The sequence below is a fragment of the Hippoglossus hippoglossus genome, chromosome 2 (assembly GCF_009819705.1).
Source record: "Hippoglossus hippoglossus isolate fHipHip1 chromosome 2, fHipHip1.pri, whole genome shotgun sequence".
NCBI lineage: Eukaryota > Metazoa > Chordata > Actinopteri > Pleuronectiformes > Pleuronectidae > Hippoglossus > Hippoglossus hippoglossus.
The window spans coordinates 3,632,057-3,655,570 of NC_047152.1; the positions used below are offsets into that span (position 1 = coordinate 3,632,057).

Genomic DNA, 23,514 nt, shown 5'->3' on the forward strand with positions numbered 1-23,514 from the left:
TTTGTGACACTCAAACATCCAGTGTTGAAGGCCTAAAAATAAAATGTAGCTTTAGGGCTGAAGAAAAGATGCAAAATTACTTAATTCAAATGTTCACACACTGGAACCACAGAAACTTCAAATACAGTTTGATCGGATTATACATAGACACTTGCCCTTTTCTCAGGGAGATTATTTAAGGCTTTGAGGGTGATATCATTATCTCGTGGGCAACTTTGAGACAAAATGCCACAACCTCCAAGTCCGCCAGGGTTCTTTTAATGGCATTTGCAAGAAAGTCATGGAGGCCTATGCACTAAATTCTCAAATTATCTACCTCACACTCTTTAATCTGGTCTGATTTCTGGAGGCAACATGAGTGATGATATCATCCTGCAGCCTGACTGCAAAGTTTAAGGGCACAACCTTTTTCGATCCACCAAGTAGGTCGTCCTGTTATACTGCTTCTTGTGACTTGTCTGTGAAAGACAACCAGGAGAATTTAGAGTCTAAATGTGAGGCCGAAAACATCCAGGAAACTGTCCCCAAACAGGTCTCCTCAGGTTTTTTAGTTTCTGCTGAACAGGAGACTTTCTTTGGAACAAAACCTCGCCGTTTTCAGACGTGAACTCTGGGAAATGTCCAGAACATTCAGGTGAGGCAGCTGGGTAGAGCGTGCAGGAGGCGGAAATCACGTGTTTTTGTTCACAGCCTCTACCAACAAAAGCTCTTGAATGTGATTGTCTTTTCAATTGACATGTCTCCTTCTACGCTTTTTAAATGTTTTCCTACTCACTCTGGGATTATCCAGACATTTTACTTGGGGGCTGGCAGGAAAGGTTCCTGGAAATAATCTGGAGCAACTGAGTCGGAAATTTGCTTTCTCACAAACAGCCCTTTTGAAAAATTCCAGGGAAATGCCCGTGAAGTGCACTTCTGAAAGCAGCCTTAAAAATTGCTGCATCTCAACCCCCCCTCAGATCTGCACCGGCACACAACAGTGTCATCTGCTTCTGCGATGAATTTTCTTTGTACTAATATCTCATAGGTGATAATGTTTAGACATGTTCGATTTGTGTGTGTGGGTGTGTGTGGGTGTGTTTGTGTGTGTGGGTGTGTGTGGGTGTGTCCATTATGGGATTGCCACTCTAGTGCTATCTACTTGCTGTTTACCCTGGTCATTATGAATACCCCCTCCTCCCTCAACCCCTTGTGTGTGTGTGTGTGTGTGTGTGTGTGTGTGTGTGTGTGTGTGCGTGTGCGTGTGTGCGTGTGTGTGCGTGCGTGTGCGTGTGTGTGTGCATGCATGGTATATCCCATCATCACACCAGCCTAATCACAGATAGCCAGCCAGCTTCACACACACTCGGGAAACGTTTGAGTTAACGGCGAGGGCGCAATATGCCCAGATAACATGCACGCCACTATTACCTTGCATGTTGCGCAACAGGTCCGCTGAGCTGTTGCACGTTCAGGCTCGGCTCCCCTCAACCTCACGGGCGATTTCTCTTACAGCAGAGGGAGCTAGTGTGAGAATGTGCAGAGGGCTGTAGGGAGAGAAGGACGGAGGAGGAGAACAGCAAATATTGATGTTTTACAGCCCACACGTAGTTAATCATCTAATTATGGGTTGAAAGCATAAACTGTTATTTGCGGGCATGTGGAACAAAGCTGTTGGATGATTGCTCTTTCTTTCTAATTTTAACATAAAATACATAACTTGAGCAGCAGTTTATTACAGTTAAGTGTAAAATTAGAGGGAAAATGGTCATTCGCATTGCAGAGCACCTGCCAGCTACAGTCAGGTCAGTGGACGTTTGGTCCAGTGGGAGGTGGTGTTGCTTCGGCCGGGTGAGGCCACGTTCTCCGTCTCTTTGCGGATCGTGCAAAGACAGACGAGGGTCTGTGGCCATTTAACCATCAGTCAAGCCTGTTGGGAGTGTAAATATTAGTGTTGTCACGTGTGTGGGCAGAAGACTGTGGGGGGGTGACTTACAACTGCTTCGTCTTCATCACAGTTTATGGAAATCATCAAACACTTTCTCTCTCTATCCCTTTTTTCATGACATCTCCCTCTCTCTCTCTCTCTCTCTCTCTCTCTCTCTCTCTCTCTCTCTCTCTCTCTCTCATACACGCAAACACAAACACACATGCACACACACACACACCCTCTCTCTGTTTTCCCATGATTGTGTTGTCCACAGTTCACACAGATCTCGTTGTGTGCGTCTGTGTGTGTGTGTGTGCACCCTGGTAGTTTTCCACGAGGGACGGTTGCAAGGGCCCCAAGGGGAGGAGTCAGCAGAGGAATTCTGTGTGGGTGTGCTTGGTGCTTGGTGTGTAGGTGTGTGTGTGTGTGTGTGTGTGTGTGTGTGTGTGTGTCAGGATGGTTATGATAATGAAGGGAAGAGGGTAAAAGTGTGTGTGCTGTGTGTCTGTGCGTGTGCGTGTGCGTGAACTCGTATTGGGCAATAGCAGCGTTAAAGCGGAAAACTCCAAAAGACGGGGGGGGGGACTTTGAGTGTGTATGAGGAAATGAAGTGAATTCTTCTCTTCTCTGTAAAACCTCAAACACGTCTGTCCATAACTTTTCACTCCAGGAACAAGCAGAAAGTTTCCAGGAGTGAAAAGAAAAAGTCTGCGGAGGAGCAGAAAGAGGGCGAGAGAGATTAGGACGCAGGAAGGAGAGAGTGAGGGAGATGCGGACAGATACGAAGACAATGGAGTCGTTTGTTTTGAAATGCCGGTGTCCTTTTCAAGGACAAGCAGACATGCCACGATTGTCATGTGAGGAGACTCCTCCTCCTCCTCCTCCTGCGGCCCCTTCCTCTGTCTCTTCAACTCCTCCCTCTCCCACTTCCTCTTGTCTGTCCTCTGACTTTCTCCTCTGCTCTAAACTTTGTACCCAGAGGTGAATGGAAAAAGGTGAGGAAGCTGCGGCCTATAGCAAGAAAAGCAGCAAGAGAAAATGTTATATTATTTGTCTTTCAGTTTAATTTAGTCCATTTCTGCAACCTAATAAAGTACAACCTTTATTCTAATACAGTACACTGGGATTTGAGGTTATCTACCCTGCAGCAGTCACGGTAGTGCTGGTGGTCGAGTCATTTCAAGCTGTAACTGTCCACCCAAACTTTTTAAAGATGCCAAATATCGAAATAAATATTGAGGTAATGTGTAGAAAATGAAACAAAGGACATTAAGCATTTGTCTTGGGCCTTGGGTTTGAATATTTCACTCATATGTCACAAGATTAAGAAAGAAGAAGCCACAAATGCAGCTTCTTGTCTCTTCTGATGCATCTTTCCCTTCAATCGCTCAGCCAGTCTGAAAAGTTACCGCTAACCCACCGACCTTTGACCCAGTTAGCGAACACACTATCTGCCGGGGAAGTGAAAAACAGCTTTGGTTGTGATAGCAGTCACCAGCAGGGCGTTGATTCTGCAAAGCCTCCCTCAGTGCATGTGTAATGTACCGCAGCTCAGACTCGGCTGACATGAATGCCGCACGGTGAAGGAACGCTGACAGGCATGAAGTGACGCACTGAGAGATATGTTGTATGTCACAACACGGTGGTACGTCAGTGTCGTGTTGACTTCTGCTCTTGTTTTGTGATTTGATGTCCGAATTGAGTGCTTGGATTTGAATGTACATTAAACTCTGCATGCACACATTTGCAGCCGTTTTGAGCGTCAGGCCAAACCTAACCTTGGTTTTTAAAGGGGTCAATTATATGCCGTTTTGTTATGGTAGGTGCAGCCAAAATGAATGAGCAGCAGCGTGTTTATGATTACGCCGAGTCCTAATGACAACCTGCTGCGTAAAGTAAACCCAGGGCTGTGGATGTTGACTTTTTGATAGAGGAGGAAAGAGTTCCGAGCACAGACAATTATGCAACGCCTTCGTCTTATCGGGAGTTCACGAGTTCGCGACTTCGGCGCTTTGCAATATTTGATGCTCATTTCAACACTCGCATGAATCAGTCTCACTCCCATGCAAACCGATGGAGGAGTGCATAACAGAGTGTGTCACTGAATGTGCAGCATTCGCGTGGAACTTGTTTTTCTTTTTCTTTAGTCTGTGTCCCTGTCACTCAGAATACATCACGAGTGAGAGTGACCTTTCTGTGCGTGACCTTGCCCCCCCCCCCCCCGTTACAGCCATAGCTTGAATTTATTTTGTGGGAATCGATAAATAAAGGGAAATAAATCTTTTCTATATTGCATTATTCCTTAATTGACTAGTTCCTTCATTTATTACTATTATTTAACTTGAATATTAAAGAAATGTCGATTCTACACCACCACACAGACAAGATGGCAGCACCCATATCTGCGATATTTTGGCTTCATTCGGCTTCACACTGACGCTCCTCATCCCGTAGCAAAGCTTCTACGGTGGCTTAAAGCTAGGTGGCAGAGGCTGAACTGGAGCTATGGTCGCGGGAGGTGCGGGGGTTATTGACCTTTGGCTCTCGGCCTGGATTCCGATGTTAATCCTCAGTTCAAAACTATTTCTCTCTCTTTACAGAATCATCCAGACGTTCAGAAAACCATACTCACATTAGTCACTTCTTGTGTGCATCGCATATCTGCATCCAGAGTGGGGTTTACACAGTACAGTATACATGCATGCATGAGTGCATAAGAGATGGAGTGAGCAGAGACAGTGAGTCTTTGTTGCCATTGCCAAAGGTTTTGGGTGAGTCGGGCTGGAAGTGGCTCCAGTGACTCTTTATCCTCTCATTCCCTCTCTCACTAGTTTCCTGTGTCACCATACTCCTTCACTGCTTAATGACGAAGAACATAAAACCATGAACTCACCTGTCCAGGTCTGAAAAAGTGTATCATTTGTCAGATTTGTATCATGGATCATTACCGTAACAATGCTTTATCCCGGATTGTCTCCATTCCTGCCCGGGTGTCTCTTAAAGGCCAGTCATCCTGAGCAGGGGTTTCATACTCTCCTTTGGCAAAGAGACGCACTGTTCCATTCCAGAGTTATAATTAAACGCTGGCAGCCCAACCTGTTTCTTTCCACCACAGGATGAGCCTCAATATCAAGATCAAGATCAAGATAAACACAGAAATAGTTAAAACACAGACGAAGCCTGCACAGTTGCTCTCTCGCGAGTTTCATAAACATGAAGTTATGAGGAGTCCCGCTAAGAGCCTTCCAGGGCCAGACGGTTCACTGTTGCGTTTTTGTGCGGCCTATGTCTTGAGCTCTGGCTGCAGGAATCCTTATTTGTACCTTTTACCTCCTTTATTCGGCAACTTCATTTGGAAAACACGTCAATCACAATAATTAGAATAACAAAAGTGCATCTCTCACCTTGTCTTTCTCCCTTTCTCCTCCTCCCTTCAGCTCTTTCTCACTCCTCTAATTGCAGATGTAATCCTTGGCCAGATTAAGGGATGTGCAGGATCTGTGTGTGTGTGTGTGTGTGTGTGTGTGTGTGTGTGTGTGTGTGTGTGTGTGTGTGTGTGTGTGTGTGTGTGTGTGTGTGTGGGTGGGTGGGTGGGTGGGTGGGTGGGTGGGTGTGTGTGTGGGTGTGTGTGGTCTGAATGAACGATGCATAGATCTCTTAGCGATTACTCAAACCTCGTCGTCATCCAACAGGTTGAAACGGGCGGATTCAATGTCTTAATCCAGTTTATTTAAACGTATCTGATGTTTATTGAAACAAGCAACTGAACCGAAGCACTGAGCAGTTTCTCTGTGACTTTGTTCACAATAGTTAGAGATTAAGGAAACAATCTTAAACTTGAACTTTATTGATTGGAGTTATTTCTCTGGGCAGCATTTTAGCTCATTGTGGAATCCATTTTCATTGTGTATCATTGAGACACACCGCCCTGTGTGTTATTTATTAACTTTGTGATTATTTCCTTTCTTTTTTGGACATTCTGAGTCTCTTTTAGGGTAATTTTGTTCTTTTTATTGAATTCTGAGTCTCATTGGGGTCATTTTGTGTCTTTTTGTGCCTTATCTGTCTTCGCAGCCCTCTCTTTCCTTTGAGTGAAAGAAAAAGGCAACATTTCTTTGTCTTACAACAGAGCTCAAAGAGGCCTTGGGTTAATAAGTTAAATAGTCATTTTTTTATAGCGTCTTTTAGTACAAAAATAACATTGTGCAAACCTGTGAGAGTTTAAATCCGAGTCAGAGAAAGGTGAACTTTGGTCGTCCAGTGAACCTCAGGAATTTTGTGTAATTGGGCTCCACTAATAGGCATAAAATTGTCATCGGTTTAGCTGTGGAAATGTCCATTAGGCCACTTAATGACATTAACTAACGGCACCATTAAGGAGGAGAAGGAAAGTCGCTTCCCTTCTGACTCCTGATGCTTCTTCATTTTTATATCACACTTTGCAGAGGATGCTCGTCTCTGTATTTCCCAGACGAAGCTCGTCTCACAGCCTTGTTATTAGTCAATTAGAAGTGAAAGAACGTTTGACTTTATTTCTCGACAGCTGAAGTAGTGCTCTGTTTGCCCCGCACCAGCCTGGGAAAGCACGTCCTGTTTTCTCCTTGTGTTTTCACTTTTATCTGTGTTTTTCCCTCCAGGAGAAGGACGTCGGACCCTGAAACAAACACCCCCGGTTAGCAGACGAGTGAGAAGACTGGGAATGAATGAGTCACACGTCAGGTATCAACGCTGCCTATTTCTCCTCCATCTGTGCTTTGTCTTTGTACAAAATGGGTTGTTTGAGGCCTCATATTATGTTTTCACGCTCCCCTTATGGCCATCTGCACCCAAAACAAACCAAAACATAGAACGAGTTTGCATTTGAAACTAAACTAGAACTGAGCTCGATGCTGAAGGCAAAGAGTCAGTAGTAAAATTCCACTCCTGTTCCTTTTTTTTCAGACTTGAGACGCGCACCTAAGTTGGGAATTTCCACCCCGTGTGTGAAATTTTTCTTTTTTGGGTGAGAAGAAAATGTCTTTTTCATTTTCTGGACCCTACGGCTCAGTAGAAAACTCTGCTGGCAGTTGCACGGCTAGAATTAAGCCCGTGTCTAGCAACAACACGAGTGTGTGCGTCAGAGCCGATGCTGTCATGGGAATCGTAGGTGTCACCAGCCATTGCTTTGAAATTTGGGGCAGCAGTAGTATTAACCGGGACTCGCTCCAGCACACTGCTTGTTTCCAAGCTTTATTCTCAGGGAAACAATCCGTGCTCAGGTCTACTGCTTTTCCATCCTGTTTGGTTTGACGCACCCAGATAATACATGTTTGGATTTACACTATCAGTAGCACGGGATTGGGAAGTTTAGCAGCTCTGTATATTTTCTCCTCCTCCTGCATCTCGTATAAGGGGGGTCCTGCTTTCGGACGCCGCCACACTCTGAGAACTCGCCTGTAATTTTTTACTTTCCAAATTGGCTGCGATCTCGACTCTCACCTCGACGCGGCCGGTTCCCTCGGCACCGGGAAAAAGAGTGAGATGTGGAGGACTGTATATCCGAGCCCTGAGCTCCGAAGTCGTTTAGAAGAAGCAAAGAAAATCAGTGTGGACAGGGGTGAATGTGTGGGATAGTGTCCCGTGAATAAAGATGCATTTTCCAGTGTGACCGGTCGTTTAAGCGCAGAGAAAAGCATCCTGTCTTTGAATTCTATCTTTGGAACGTAGATCGACTGGCAAATCGAAAGCTTCCACACGACGGTCGCACTACCGCTACCTAAAAGTGGATTTGAATCAAAACACTACATGGCCCATTTCGCACGTCCTCTTTCTTCCCAAGTTATCCTGTGTTGTAAGAACCTTCAGGGGAAAATCCATAAATCACATAAATAATAATATTAAAAAATACGATCAAACCCAAAAGAGTAAAAAATAAGAATGGGTTGTTACTCTAGCAGCTGAAGTCACAGGTTTCGTAGTTGAAATCTTGTGATGGCTGCTGGTGGAGACAGTAGCTCTTTGTCTGCGGAGGCTCCTCTGAAGGAGGAGGCCCCAGGCCGATTTTCTCCTCACATGAACTGAGGCATTCACTGCAACGCTAAAGTAGCTCAACACACTTAATGTCCGAAGTCACGTCTAATGAATTGAACCTGCCACCAAAAGACTTTAAGGACTACAGCCGTTCTCAGACATGAACCGGTCCAGAAAATTGAGCTTGGACATTTTCTGCAGCTGGAAAATGTCCGGAACATTGGTGTCTGCCCTCGAGTCTTGTTGTCTTTCCACGTTGACACCTTCTTTGGTGCCATGTATGACTCCTCTTTTCGATCCTGAGATATTTGTGTTCTTCTAGTTTCACACCGCTGGGAATTTTCCTGTTTTTTTTCCTCACTTGGGCTCACTCTGCCTTTTTTTTGAGTGGGGTTGACAGGAAAAGTTCTTGAAGGCGTCCGGAACAAACTTTCACAGAAATGTTCGGAGATCAGTGCTGATCTGAAGGCAGCTCTTGGCTTTCAATGAGTTATCAAGCATCTCGTTCCCATGGCCAATGCAAAAATATTTGTAATATTCAATCCGGCTGCCGCTTTGTTCGTCTGTCAATCATTGCTGCACTTCCGTCAAGTCGTAAAGAAAACAATTAAAACACAAAAGAACAAAAAAACATTTTGAAATGCCTCTATGTCCCACTCGGTCCAAAGTTCATGGCAGGTTGAAAACTACAAGGGCAAGCTGCAGAGGAGTCAACCATTTACCCAAGTGCCTTTTTATAGACATTTAAACTCCCCAAAGGAGAATCAGACTTCCACTCACCAAAGTCTCCTGCAACAATAAGGAAGAAATTTGAAAGGATTATTGTTATGCAGGGGAAATTCTCTCTCTAATATCCTTTAATTTCATTCTGAGGAATTTGAGGTATCTGCTTTTGAGATCTCTCCCTCCGCCCCCGATTCGAATAAAAGTGAAAGGACAGATATTTCGAAGCCTCAACACACACACGACCCGAAGCATTCACCACGAGAGCTGAGTCAGAACATGTCTTTTTCTGATTTGCATAAACACCTGAGTGGCTATAGAACAATCGTCACCCTACGTCAGTCGCTACTAAGCTGTTTTCTCTAATAATATCACTATTACCGCCTGCACTCTCTACTACAGCGACATTCCAAAGGCCATGTTATATGTCGTTGGTTGGCACGCTGTTTATATGTGGCAGAGCATTGTTTGGGGTTAAACAAGAACCTACACTACGTTAATTACGCCACTGAAACCCCCATCCGTCGCAGGCAGAACTCTGAGGGTGCCACTTAGGCTCAATAGTGGTTTTGCGTTTTTTTACTGAAACCGCTCCTGTGTGGGAGGTCGACTTCCCAAAGACTGTTCAAGACCGAAACCTTTGCGAACGAGAAAGCGTAAACAGATATTCTCAGTGTGTGTGGGTGTGTTTGTGTGTGTCTGCGAATGCGTTTGAATAGAGGGTGTGGCCCTGTGTTGTTGTGGGGCTTCAGAGAAAGGTACCGGAAGTATGTGTTGACAGCAGCAGCGCAGATACACATCTATAGCTGCTGCCCAGATGTGTCGAGAAGCACGTGGGTTTCAGCCGATTATCACCAGTTACTCCACCGCAAACCAATTTCCGTTGGGTTCTGCCGTGAGCTGTGACGATTACGCGCTTGTAAACTGTAAACACAGCAGTCTGGGGGAAAATGAAAAAATAGGTTTTATTTTATTTTTGGGTTGAACTGTCCCCTCGAGGCTTTTTCCCAGCCGCTCTCTCTGTCTCTTACATCACCGACCTCCTTCTCCTGGAGCCGTTCAATCGTTCCTGAATAGAATCGGAGCAAATTGAATTCACGACGCTGCCGCCTCGAGCGGTGCGGCAGGTCCCGATGGCCTGTGTGCTGGTAGTGCAGCAACGAAACGGGCTGCGTTGATTGTGCGAAAAACTAAAACACCAGCTGAGAGTCTACTTTCCTTCCGTCGGGCAGTTTTCACCCTCACGTTTCTACCTTCCCCCAACCTTCCTTCACTCTTCATCCTCACATCAGTGTCCCCCCCCCCTCTGCCTCCCTGCATGGTCTAGTGACTATAAACAGTTGCAAGTTTACTACAAACACATCCCGCCAGCCAGCCAGCCAGCCTCCAAGGACAATCCCTCCTCCTCCTCCCTGTGGGTTTCAATGAACAGGAAAGGCAGTCCTTGGTTTCATGAGGGACTTCAGGGTCATGGATGTCCTTCGGTGTCCGAGCTGTGCTACAGGTGGCCGCCATAGATGTGGGATGACATTGTGAGCGCTGGGACTGGGTCACAGGAGCCGTTTGACCTCGTGCACAAACATACACGACGTCAAATTGGGCCCATTTACCGTTTTTCTGCCCCAACCTGAGCACGTTTAGTCTTCAAGGACATTTTCTGACTCCGTCCCCAACTCTAGGGGATCTAACTTAAGATTGGGCAAACATTTCCTGCAACACCAATTAAATAAGTATTTGTATCCGTGTCAGGGCTCAGCAGCAGCTGAACTTTGCCCGAGCTCAGACATGAAACCCAAATCTCACCTGCACGCTCAGGAGGCCCGGCACAAATGGGGCCTCAAATCGGATTTTTCATGTTTTCCCCGGACGATTAATGTGTATTAATCAAACAGGAGTTGCGGGAAGTAGGCCAATGACCTCTTTAAGCTCATTCATTGTTAGAGCAGTATGAATCTATGCAAAACACTGTGGTTTAGAGTTGTGTAAGACATTCCAGCGCCGCTCTTTTCACATTTCCTGAGGTGAAATCTCTTTTAAAATCAATTACTAGGTGTTTTTCTTTCGGTTATTTTCAGTTCGCTAGACGCTTTGACCTCAGACAGAGAGGATTCCTCCCTTTGCATTCCTCTGGCTAAACCAACTCTTTTTCCCGCGCCGTCTCAATCAGCCGCGAACGTCTCTCCCTCGTTCGCACTTTGTTATTCAAATGCCTGCAGCTCGTTTCAGCTTTTGGCAAACAAGTCACCTGCAGAACTGGACTTTCACCTTTCCAGCTTTATCTCTATTTGTCATTCCCTCTTCCGCTATCCTGACCCATTTTTTGTGTCTTCCATTCCTCCATGGAGAGGAAGCACATGCACAGGGATTCACTTTCCTGATCCAAACCACCTGTTGCGTGTGAAGGTAAAAGACTTAAGAGTGAAACAAGAGGGAAAGTGGTTAGAAAAAGAAAAAAAAGAAACAGGGAAGTTGAGACAAGACCTACCCCTCCCCTTTCTCTCACACTCCTCCTCCGCTATTACCTCCCTCCCCCAGGAGTGCCCCCCCCCCTTCCCACCCCCAGCATCACTACTACTCACCCGTCCAGTTTCACCCCCCACCCCTCTCTCTCTCTCTCTCTCTCTCTCTCTCTCTCTCTCTCTCTCTCTCTCTCTCCCTCTCTCTCCCAAACTCCTCCTCTCTGGGCAGGTGAGCCAGTTGCTGATATAAAGGTAATGTAACGTGAGGCAACCTATCTTCACTGCGCTGGGGAGTGCGGAAGACACAGGACGCAGCTGGGCTGAGAGAGAGAGAGAGAGAGAGAGAGAGAGTGTGTGTGAGAGTGAGAGAGAGAGGCGGAGTAGGAAAGTTGCAATTTAAAAAGACAATTGGACAATTGACCGCTCTCAGACTTGAATTGCAACCATGGGGCTGGGAGTAAGTACTACAGCTTTGTCACATGTTTTCCTCTGCTAGTGAGAGTCGTTATGTTTTTTGCGCCTGCTTATGAGTTTCTCACAGTTCGGAGCTGAGGGCTGAAGGTTTGGTCACAAGCTGTTGGTTAAGCTTGGCAGGAGAGTTGTGGATTGCCTGAAGTACTTTGTACCTCGGTTTTTCGAAATTCCTGCACATGCGTACAGGAATTTAGTTCAGGAAACCTGTCGAATTCTTTATTCACAATCCTAGAATGTTTTACAGCATGTTTGACGTTGACGCGGCCAAAGAGGAAGCTTCAGGGCAGGCTTCCCCTCGTGCGCTCAGTCTTCTCAGGAACTCATTTTGTCTCACTTTCTTCACTGCAGAGAGGGAAAGATGAGTACAAACTGGCGGCCACCTCAGACGATGGGCCCAAAAAAGTCAAGAAGGGCAAAGGGAAGAACAAGAAGGATATGGACGAGCTGAAGAAAGAAGTCGACCTGGTGAGTTCACACACAAAACTTTGTTTTATCTGAGTGGGAGGTTTTAAACTGAAAGCAACAGTTTTTTAGATTCACAGCTTTATCATCCTGCTTGCCTCACACTCACCTCATTCAGGCCACGGTAATGCCGTTGGTCACTGTATGCCACTGCCATTGGTCACAGCAATGATACAGTCGCAACGGACACAAACCTCTGCTTTGACCTCACGCCGAGTCACATGAGATGTAGCTGTTTGCCCTGCATTTCATAAAGATTGCTGCTTACACCACTGCATCTGCAGTCACATGTCATTAAGGAGTTCAGAGCTGTACTTAACGTCTAAATCACGCTTATCTAGACTGGCTCTCAGCGCTGAAATGTTGGGTCAGAGGTTCTCTGGTCATCATAAGAAAAAACATACGATCTAGAGATTTTTCTGCAGCCGTGTGTTTTCCTCCGATGCTTAGTTTAATTGGAGGAGCAGGTTTATTTTTATCTCGAGGCACAACTACACTTTGCTCGACTGGATGCACCGGACGTTTGCAGAGCATGAAAAAGTTGCACAGACAGTTTTTTAGGTTGGTTTGACGTATCACATGTAGATCTGTGGTTAACCAGTTTCGACTGGTGTCAGCTTTTTTTTCTCAGAGTGAATCTCGAGGTCACTTCCCAAGGTCAGTGAGGCCCTTGCTTCATCCCCAAGTCAGCGAAAAAGGGCTGACGAATACTTCCACACCAGAGCTCTGTGTTGAAATGTGCAGCGGTGCTATTTTAAACAGAGACAAACATTTATTTAAAGGTTTCATTTGTAACTTAAGTCCTTCCTTGTGAGGAGAAGTTCGTCGTACGACCTTTAAAGTGTCCTTTCAAAAGACAGGGCGCCCGTAAACCTCAGTAGGATCGTGTCCTTCACAAGGTCAGGTCACAAGGAGCCAGAGTCAGGTCTCACATTCATCTCAAAACACTAACAAGACTTTAATAAACGAGTCCTGCTCAAATGCACTACTATTTGATTTGATAATTTAAAAATGTTCTGTAATATTGCCATGTGATTTCTTTTTACGACTCAGTGACTTTCACAAGGTCATTCGCTTTTCACGGATGCTGTTAGTCTAAATGAACTTTTTTTAAAACTACAATCAGAACAGAATAACAGTTTCATTCGGCCCCGGTGCCATTTTTGTAATTACTTTCTGCCCAATGTCACTCAGCAGGCCACAGAGTGCTGCAGGTTATTAGGTAATAAAACTCCCATCTAGTTGACATATTAATGATTATTGTCCTGCCTATGTCTCAACTCGCTCTCAAAGTCCTGCCGCCGCTGAAGGACATCTCAATGCCATAGCAACCGTATCACCTGTCTGCCATAACCTCGCCGACTTAGCATATCATTGACGGCAATTAACAGCAGGCGCTGTCTTTAATGTGGCCCCCTGCTGTCATAAGTGCAACGTACATATTCAGAATGTTTTTTTAGTTTGACTTTGCGAGGGTCCACAAAGGTCAAGAGTGATTTACTGTCCTGCATTTATAGTCCACAGGTTTTCAGATTTGACCTGTGGTTAAAGGATAATAACCGATAGTGAAACAGTAGCGTAGATGGGTCTCTATGGAGCCAGCGAAGCAGACATGTTAATCATTATTGCACCATCACACTTGTATCATCCTACTATTACCCGAGGCCTCAAAGTCCACTGTAAGACAATAGAAACTATTTCCATGGCAACATGAAGCAATGGGGCCCAAGTCCAAACATTTCATTCCACTGATTTTCGTCTGGAATATCATTTCTTAAACTCTGGGTCGAGGAGAGTGAGAGTCGCAGCTAGTGCAGGAATTTCCTGTTCAGACTTCAAAAGAATGGAAGACTTGACGTCTATGCGTGGCACATTTGGCACGGAAACGCTGTGCTAACTTTATAATGCAAAACTGTGTCAGGCTGGAGCTGTGAAGTTACACCCATTTTCTGCACTGGCTGTAAAGAGTGCATAGAAACGCAACAGTCTGATTTCACACAGTATCTATATATAAACACAGTGGAGGATGGGGACATTAAACTTAAATAGGGTCAGAGTGAACTTGTACTTGATACCGAGATATAATGGGACACTGTGAACTGATACTTTATGTGTTTATACATTCATTCCCTCATTCATTTAGACGATCCTTATTTTCTAATATCAGCAAGTAGCCATAACTCAGAAGATAAAACTGTCAAGTCTTCACCACAGAAACCAGCGAGGGCATATTTCACTAAAGATTTCACTACAATACTTTTGTTGTTCCACAGCATAAAAAAATGGAAGGTGGGAGTCAGATATTATCATCAGCAGATCATCCAAATGATATTGGATGAATGTCCTCGCTCACCGGCTGTGGGTGTTATTCAGAAAAGACCGTGTAGGCACATGGATGTGTCAGATTCTCTCCTCTTTTTCACAGGCAGATGCATGTTCCCCCGCTCTTTCATTTCAAAACAAAAGAGATTTTCTACTGGGGTGGAAAAGAAGAAAAAAACACTCCAAATTGACCCTTTAGGAGATAAAAAAATCCTCCATTTACTGACACCGATGTTGATGCAGCCTCCACTCCTGTAAAGCAAACACCAGTGTGTCAGTTGGTTGGCATTGATTGTGCTGTTTGCTCACAGCAAGCCGACTGTTTGGATGAGTCCATGTGAAGGCTGGCGTCGGCGTAGCCTGTTGTGTTTGGGTCCCAGATTAGTTTCACTCTATCGCTGCTTTGGCTCATCTTGAAGTGGCGCGTAACAATAATCCTGATCAGACGGCTGATTTCTGCCGTGTCATCTCTATTTCCCCCTGGGTCCGACATGACGGGGCATGTTTTAATCCTCAAAGGAGATAATGTCTGTGGTTTTAAAATGACTTTGGAATTAGTATTAATTGTCTCTCTCTCTCTCCCTCTCCATAGGATGATCACAAGTTAACCTTGGATGAACTTCACAGGAAATATGGAACTGATCTAACCCGGGTGAGCAATCTGCACATGTGCATATTTGTTTTTGATCCTGTGTGTGTGTGTGTGTGTGTGTGTGTGTGTTTGTGTTTGTGTTTGTGTGAGAGCCTGTCACGGTGACTCACTGGAGTTATTGTTCTAGCTGCTGGTGATGATGTCACACAGGCAGATAGTCCCAAAAAGTGACAAGAGGAAGATCTTGGAGTATCTGCCGATGAATATAAACTGATCTTTTTGTAAAATATAACTTAATATACCTATTTTCTATATTATTAATTCTGTAAAATACAAGATGTCTGTGAAAGGCTAATATCAACCGATTTTTATCACTCTTCTCTCAAGGCTATCTGCCTCCCCACCAGCACAATTTCTCGGAAATGTGTTTTTGGTCCTTACTATGCAGCAAAATTACATCTAAAAAGTGTGAATATGTATCAAACAAAAGGAAATTCGGTAATTGAGTCACAATATGTTCCCTTCATGCTTCGTGCCCAGTCTTTATCAAGGACGCACACACACACACAGTCCCATTACACAACCCCACAGCGGCCAAATGCTTGACTGATGCTGATTATCTGCTGAAATCTGACCTGTATGAGTTTGCCCCCCCCCCCGTAAAAAACAAAGACTGCATTCAAACAGAACACAGGTCTGAGAGGCGTCACCAGAAAGAAAAATCCGCCTTTCCACTTCTGCTATCGTTCCAAAAGAGAAACGTGGCCTTGACCTTGTTGATGTACACGCTGTTCGCTGATCGCCGAACCGTCCTGTCTCACGGTGTTATCACAAGCTTTGTTTTCTACTGTGTCATTACACAGAGGAGGCTGGAAACATTTCTCTTTTGGTGGATGTGGTTTCTTTTGTCTAACCCACGTCCTCCTGAGGCTTGAGCGCTGAACCCGTTCACAGCGGCTGCAGGAAACGTGCCGCCAGGCTTTGTCCCTCTCCCACTAAACAAGTTCCAAGGACAAAACTGGATTTACAGGTTTCTGCTCAGTTTACACAGGCACGCGTGCGTCAGGGGATGCGGTTACTGATATCACCACTTTGTATTTACCTCCGAGGCTGGTGTTAGTCAGCATGCACAGTTTAACGTTTTCCTTTTCGTGTCTCTTTTTCAGGGTCTTTCCTGCACCAGAGCAAAAGAGATCCTGGCCCGCGACGGCCCCAACGCCCTCACGCCTCCTCCCACGACGCCAGAATGGGTTAAATTCTGTAAACAGGTACAAGTTTTGCGAATATTACTCAAGCAAAACATAAATATATCTTGAATAGTCTGATTCTTTGTTGATGTTCAAACCGGAAAATTTGCAAAACGTTAAATGTTATTTTATCACTTTTGGTTTCCAGCTGTTCGGTGGTTTCTCCATGCTGCTGTGGATCGGCGCCATGCTCTGCTTCCTCGCTTACGGTATCCAGGCGGCCTCAGAAGACGAACCCATGAACGACAACGTAAGGAGGCTCCCGCCGGTGATGTGCAAATCTCCGTTCGTACCTCCACAGATGAACTAACAACCTTTTGCTCCCTCCCTGCAGTTGTACCTGGGTGTTGTGCTTTCCGCTGTCGTCATCATCACCGGCTGCTTCTCCTACTACCAAGAGGCCAAGAGCTCCAAGATCATGGACTCCTTTAAGAACCTGGTCCCACAGGTGAGTTTTTATATTGACCAGCTAATTTTAGCTGTGATTATTTCCCACAATCCTTTTTTTTCTTCCTTCTGTGAATAAAAGAAAAACCTAAAAACACATATTTTACCTTTGGTGTTGTAGCAAGCCCTGGTCATCCGCGACGGTGAGAAGCAAAGCATCAACGCCGAGGAGGTGGTGGTCGGGGATTTAGTGGAGGTGAAAGGCGGCGACCGGATCCCTGCTGATCTGCGAGTCGTCAACGCCCACGGCTGCAAGGTGGGAACATGTTATGGGGAATAAAGCAAAGAACAGACGTGCTTTACTCTCAAATTGATTTTATGCGACTCATCGCGCAAAACCTCATCTAATTTTCTATCTTCAGGCATTTTTCTTGTGTCTTCTTCACAGAATGTCTTCAAAATATTTCATTCTTGTTGTGTTATTATGCCTCCAGGTGGATAACTCCTCTCTGACTGGTGAATCGGAGCCACAGACCCGTACTCCTGACTTCTCCAACGACAACCCGCTGGAAACGAGGAACATTGCTTTCTTCTCAACCAACTGTGTTGAAGGTAAACAACTTTTGTTGACGTCAAAATCACAGGGATGAAACAGATTTATTTACAGTTTTAAGTTGGTGACATTTGTCCCAAACTATAGAGAAAAGTTGCAAAAGCTCTTGTCAGTTTTTATATTCTGTCAGATTTCTTGTTTCTAACTTCTAAAATGTCTTTGTAGGTACCGCCAAAGGAGTCGTCATCAACACTGGAGACCGTACTGTCATGGGACGTATCGCCACCCTGGCTTCAAGTCTGGACGGCGGCAAAACTCCCATCGCTAAGGAGATCGAGCACTTCATCCACATCATCACCGGCGTCGCCGTTTTCCTCGGTGTTTCTTTCTTCGTCCTCTCCCTCATCCTCGGGTATGGCTGGCTGGAGGCCGTCATCTTCCTCATCGGTATCATCGTCGCCAACGTGCCAGAAGGTCTCCTGGCCACTGTCACTGTGAGTCCTGCTGTTTCTTGGGTATTAAACGGATCCAAAAAGGTGACTCAGCTCCTCGACTAACCCGAGCAATCCCTTCTCTAGGTGTGTCTGACCCTGACTGCGAAGCGTATGGCCAAGAAGAACTGCCTGGTGAAGAACCTGGAAGCCGTCGAGACCCTGGGCTCCACCTCCACCATCTGCTCCGACAAAACCGGCACCCTGACTCAGAACAGGATGACCGTGGCCCACATGTGGTTCGACAACCAGATCCACGAGGCCGACACCACAGAGAACCAGAGCGGCGCCTCCTTCGACAGGAGCTCGGCCACCTGGGCCGCCCTCGCCAGAATCGCCGGGCTCTGCAACCGCGCCGTCTTCCTGGCCGAGCAGGGCAGCGTTCCCATCCTGAAGGTGAGATATTGATTGGATCTTCCTAGTTGCCAAACACGCTCTGGTTCTGCCAGTTCATTAACATTGACTCTTAGTCCAGGTTGAAAACAAGTGAATATTTTCTCTTTCTTAAAACATCATGTTGAACTGAACACTGTTGCTAGGTGAAACATGAAATGCAGGGAGTGTGTGGGAGGTGTCTTGGCATCATGGATTGGCAGGGACGTTTTTGGATCTGACAAAAAAATACAAACGCGGCCAAACAGCTCCACAAATGTTTATAAAAAGCTCTCAAAATAATTAAAGGCCTTTTCTGAAATATAAAGGAGGTGGCCCGACAGACCCATTGATTTATTTCTTAATGAGTACTGGCAAATATATTGCTGTTTCAGTCGAGGGGAGAAATAAATGAGGCGTGCTGAGCTTTTTTATTCAATTAAAAAGTATCCTCTCGGGGAGTCGACCTGCTTATCTAACTGTTTTTCCCTCAATCGACAGAGAGATGTGGCCGGTGACGCCTCAGAAGCCGCCTTGCTCAAGTGTATCGAACTGTGCTGCGGCTCCGTCGGCGGCATGAGAGACAAATACAACAAGGTCTCTGAGATCCCCTTCAACTCCACCAACAAGTACCAGGTGAGCCAGCCACATAGTTCCCACTGCAGGTGAAACAACAACTGATAGTAAAAAAGAAATTCGAATTTAACCTACCTCTTGTCCCGCAGCTTTCCATCCACAAGAACAGCACTCCCGGAGAGACCAAGCACCTGCTGGTGATGAAAGGCGCCCCGGAGAGGATTCTGGACCGCTGCTCCAGCATCATGATCCAAGGCAAAGAGCAGCCTCTGGACGACGAGCTGAAAGACGCTTTCCAGAACGCGTACGTGGAGCTGGGAGGACTCGGAGAGAGAGTTCTGGGTACGACACCGCTCCATTCTAAAGCTGTGTCCATCCATCTTTGACGAGTAAAATTGATGTGTTAACCCGTTTTCTTCCTGCCGCCTTCTCCAGGTTTCTGCCACTACAGCCTGTCCGATGACCAGTTCCCAGACGGCTTTGCATTCGACACCGAGGAAGTGAACTTCCCCACTGAGAACCTGTGCTTCATCGGCCTCATGTCCATGATCGACCCTCCTCGTGCCGCCGTGCCTGACGCCGTCGGCAAATGCAGGAGCGCCGGAATCAAGGTGTGAATCTGCCTCTATTCGAGTGTCAAGCACAGCAAAGAGAAATGTGTTTGTTAAGTTTACAAAGTGTTTTCTCTTCCCTCCTCCTCCCCTCAGGTCATCATGGTAACAGGTGACCATCCAATCACAGCCAAGGCTATTGCCAAGGGTGTGGGTATCATTTCTGAAGGCAACGAGACTGTTGAGGACATCGCTGCCCGCCTGAACGTCCCAGTGTCAGAGGTCAACCCCAGGTTTGTGCTCTCGTCCTGTTTTACAACATCTCCCCTCTACATGTGGCACAGGCGTCAATTTTCCACCCGATTCCCAGAGCCAGTCATGCAAAATTCAATCAGAGATGGCTAACAAGGCCCTGCAGACGATTCAGCCAAAAAGGCTTTTACTGTTAATTCACTGCAGACAAATGAATCTAGTTAGAGCTCTGAGCTTGAGACGTTTCTGTTTCCTACACAAGCAACTTCTGTCTGTGTGTTCAGATCAATTTTAAACTGTAAAAAGATCACACATCCTCATGCAGGGAATTAGGGCCCGAGCACAGTTGGATTATTATTCCTGTTTGTAATTGATGAGAGATTTCCCCCATCTGGAAAATATAAACAGAAGCCTGTATCATGGCCGTGTTAAATCATCATTCATGATTCCTTGTCTGCAGGTCATGCTTTTTGCTGAGGATGCGTTCATTTTTCTTTTAATATCCTGTGGAATTTCCCCTGTTCACACGTAACCCCATTCCCCATGACTTTTTTTTTTCCTCTCAGAGAAAGGATGTTGTCCTAACCCTTGCTTTGATTTCCCCCTCCAGGGATGCCAAGGCCTGCGTCGTGCACGGCGGCGAGCTGAAAGAAATGACCGAGGAGCACCTCGACGATATCCTGAAGTACCACACCGAGATCGTCTTCGCCAGAACCTCGCCTCAGCAGAAGCTGATTATTGTGGAGGGTTGCCAGAGACAGGTATTGAAGACACAGGGATTAAAAGCTTTCTGAAATGTCTTGTGTTGTTTTCTAGAAATGTGGGACCAACGCTGGTTTCTTCTCTCCGCAGGGCGCCATCGTGGCCGTGACAGGTGACGGCGTGAACGACTCTCCTGCTCTTAAAAAGGCCGACATCGGCGTTGCCATGGGCATCGCTGGATCTGACGTCTCCAAGCAGGCCGCTGACATGATCCTGCTGGACGACAACTTTGCCTCCATCGTTACCGGCGTGGAAGAAGGTAAGACCTACACAAAAGCATCACCAGCTCAATTTGTTTGATCTCTTTCCTCCCAATATTAATTTTCTAAATTACGTCGTCAGGTCGTCTGATCTTTGACAACTTGAAGAAGTCCATCGCCTACACTCTGACCAGTAACATCCCCGAGATCTCACCCTTCCTCCTCTTCATCATCGCCAACATCCCTCTGCCCCTGGGAACCGTCACCATCCTCTGTATCGACCTGGGAACCGACATGGTGAGCTCTTTGCCTGGGGACACAACTGATTATCTTGTAACTTGACAACACAAAGCCTTTATTTATTTTATATTATTTATTTCCCCTCTCCAGGTCCCTGCCATCTCCCTGGCTTATGAAGAAGCCGAGAGCGACATCATGAAGAGGCAGCCCAGAAACCCCAAAACGGACAAACTGGTGAACGAGAGGCTCATCAGCATCGCCTACGGACAGATCGGTAAGAAAACCTGACGATACTTCATTTCAATGATAGTCATGTAATAAATCCACCTACTTCTGTTGCTGTGCACCGCTTCTTCCTGCAGAGGGCGACAAAGCGCGTGACTCTGTGTATTTTCGCGTCAACAACAATATAAGTGCACTTTCTTATCTTTTGGAAGCACAAAGTTTAAAATTACTCGTCTCCTCTGTTAGGTATGATGCAGGCCACAGCTGGCTTCTTCACATATTTCGTCATCCTGGCTGAAAACGGTTTCCTCCCCATGGACCTGTTGGGGATCAGGGTGCACTGGGACGACAAATACGTAAACGACCTGGAAGACAGCTACGGACAGCAGTGGGTCAGTACTGGTTCATGGGCAGTGATGTTTACCGGTTCATTCGCACTTCGAGGGAAGAGAATGGGCGGTAAAGTAACTTTCTTTTCCGTAAACGCAGACGTACGAGCGCAGAAAGATCGTAGAGTTCACCTGCCACACGGCGTTCTTCGCCAGTATCGTGGTCGTCCAGTGGGCCGATCTGATCATCTGCAAGACCAGGAGGAACTCCATCATTCAACAAGGAATGAAGTACGTACACACGGCAACCTAAAATACCTACCTATCATTTAAAATCACAACTGTCATTTAAAGAAACTCCCAAAAATGATATAAAATTTACAGACAGTGATTTAATTATCTTTTTTTGATTCCACAGGAATCGCATCCTCATCTTTGGGCTGTTTGAGGAAACCGCTCTGGCAGCTTTCCTGTCATACTGCCCGGGCATGGACGTTGCCCTGAGAATGTATCCCCTCAAGTGAGTAAAAACACACTCATCAAGTATATCCATACTGTTGTTTTTCATTCATAAAAATCTGCCACGTCCGGGTCCTTTAAAACACGCTGTTGCATGTTTTTGATTTTCAGGATCAGTGTTTTTATTTTAACACGTGTAGAGATAATGTCAGGGTGCTCGCTCACACTTTAGTAGTTTAACACAGGTAAAATAAACCAATAAGAATAAATTAGAAAAGAGGAGCGATGCTTTCTTGGGGGTTTTGTACACTTTCGAAGACAGAATCCATCCTCGTCCCAGCTCGGCCTCATTTTGCCACTGACTAGCTTCTGAATTAAATCCCAAAGCCTAATGTTCTTCTCCCAAAGCCTTTTATGTGCTCTAAGCGAAACTTCAGCCGAGCTTAATGACATTAAACTCTCCGTACCTGTATTACTCACTAACTCTCACACAGGCCTGGGGGAGGACTCTTGTACTTTTTGTCAGATTAAAAGTTGTGACTCACTCTCTCTCTCTCTCTCTCTCTCTCTCTCTCTCTCTGTGTCTGTTCATCCATCTACTTTAGGCCATGTTGGTGGTTCTGTGCCTTCCCCTACTCCCTCCTCATCTTCCTGTACGATGAAGCCAGAAGATATATTCTCAGACGCAACCCAGGCGGTAAGACCTCTACTCACAGTCCCTCGTTTGACTTTTGTTTCACACGTGTTTTTTTTATCGTCCGTTGAAGCAAAACAGATGCAAACAGGATGGTTTCATGTTGTAGGGTAGTGGAAATACAGGTGTAAACACATTTAGCATGAGCACTGTAGGTTCCCCTGTGTCTATGTGCGCGTGTGTGTGTGTTACTGCCACAAATTCCCTACTCCACACACACACCAGTGAACTTTGACTGATGGCAGAGCCCAGTGGGATTTGAACCCCCAACCTTGCCATTGTTCATGCCTCATTCCACCCACAGAGCTGAGCAGAACCTGCATGTAGGGCTGGCTCTGATACAGCAGCGTGTGCGTGTGTGTGTGTGTGTGTATCTGCTACATCTGAGCCTCACAGCACAGATCAGTGAACACCTCATTGCCTATCCATGGTGAATAATGTGTTACAGTCAGACACAGAAAACAAGCTCAACTGCCAGTTTTCAAACAGCTCCTGTATTTTTACGAAACAGATTTTACACTTTACAGTTTTAGGCTTTTTATTTGAGTCAAAACTAAATTTGAGCAAGTGATATTTTTACCCTGTGCGAGGCCCAAAGCTAATTATTTCTAACCCTGTGCTCATTGAAGTTCTCAAAAAAAAACTCAAAAGTGGAAACCAGGACTCAAGCCCAGTATTTCCTTTGCCCTAAAAATAAAACGTAGCTTTAGGGCCGAGGAAAAGCTGCTAAATCACATTATTTAAGTGTCCGCACACTGGAACCACAGTGACTCCTAATAGATTTAATGGATTGTGTGTACATTTAATGATACAGGAGCCAACACATTGATGTGTTTCTCTGGGAGATTATTATAAGGCCTCAAGGATGATATCATCACCTCATGAGAAACTGTGAGGCGGCGTTTGCTCCAAATTCTGGAAGTGACTCGCTCACGCTCTCCAATCTGCTCCGGTTTCTTGGAACGGCCTCCAGGCAGCATGAGGGATGATATCACCCCCCCGCGGCCTGAGTGCAAAGTTGAAGACTTTTTGGGATTTAGAGCCCAAATGTGACGTGAAACATCCCAACAACAAACTGTCCCTAATTCTGTCCCCTTTGGTTTTCTAGGTTGGGTTGAACAGGAGACATACTACTGAGGCGACACGACACATTCAAGAAAGGAGCAGTCAGTGTTTCAGCTTTATTTACTGCCGTGTTACATACATGTCTGACATGGTCGGACTCC

At 45.8% G+C, this 23,514-nt stretch overlaps 1 protein-coding gene across 1 annotated transcript; it reads left to right on the top strand.

The window, feature by feature from the left end:
- Positions 1-11,367: 11,367 nt before the first annotated feature.
- On the top strand, positions 11,368-23,514 carry LOC117777835 (sodium/potassium-transporting ATPase subunit alpha-1). Its single transcript, XM_034612845.1, has 23 exons — positions 11,368-11,557; positions 11,923-12,039; positions 14,951-15,010; positions 16,117-16,218; positions 16,346-16,447; positions 16,532-16,645; positions 16,766-16,900; positions 17,079-17,196; positions 17,363-17,631; positions 17,716-18,024; positions 18,502-18,636; positions 18,726-18,918; positions 19,012-19,187; positions 19,284-19,420; positions 19,990-20,140; positions 20,232-20,400; positions 20,484-20,638; positions 20,732-20,855; positions 21,053-21,198; positions 21,296-21,426; positions 21,554-21,655; positions 22,200-22,291; positions 23,397-23,514. Exons 1-23 carry the CDS (start codon positions 11,546-11,548, stop codon positions 23,423-23,425), a joined length of 3,078 nt encoding a protein of 1,025 aa, XP_034468736.1. The 5' UTR covers positions 11,368-11,545; the 3' UTR covers positions 23,426-23,514.

Coding starts and splice junctions, on each gene's coding strand:
- LOC117777835 (XM_034612845.1), top strand. Junction 16,219..16,345: donor GGGTTAAATTCTGTAAACAG/GTACAAGTTTTG, acceptor TTTGGTTTCCAG/CTGTTCGGTGGTTTCTCCAT. Junction 18,637..18,725: donor ACTCCACCAACAAGTACCAG/GTGAGCCAGCCA, acceptor CTTGTCCCGCAG/CTTTCCATCCACAAGAACAG.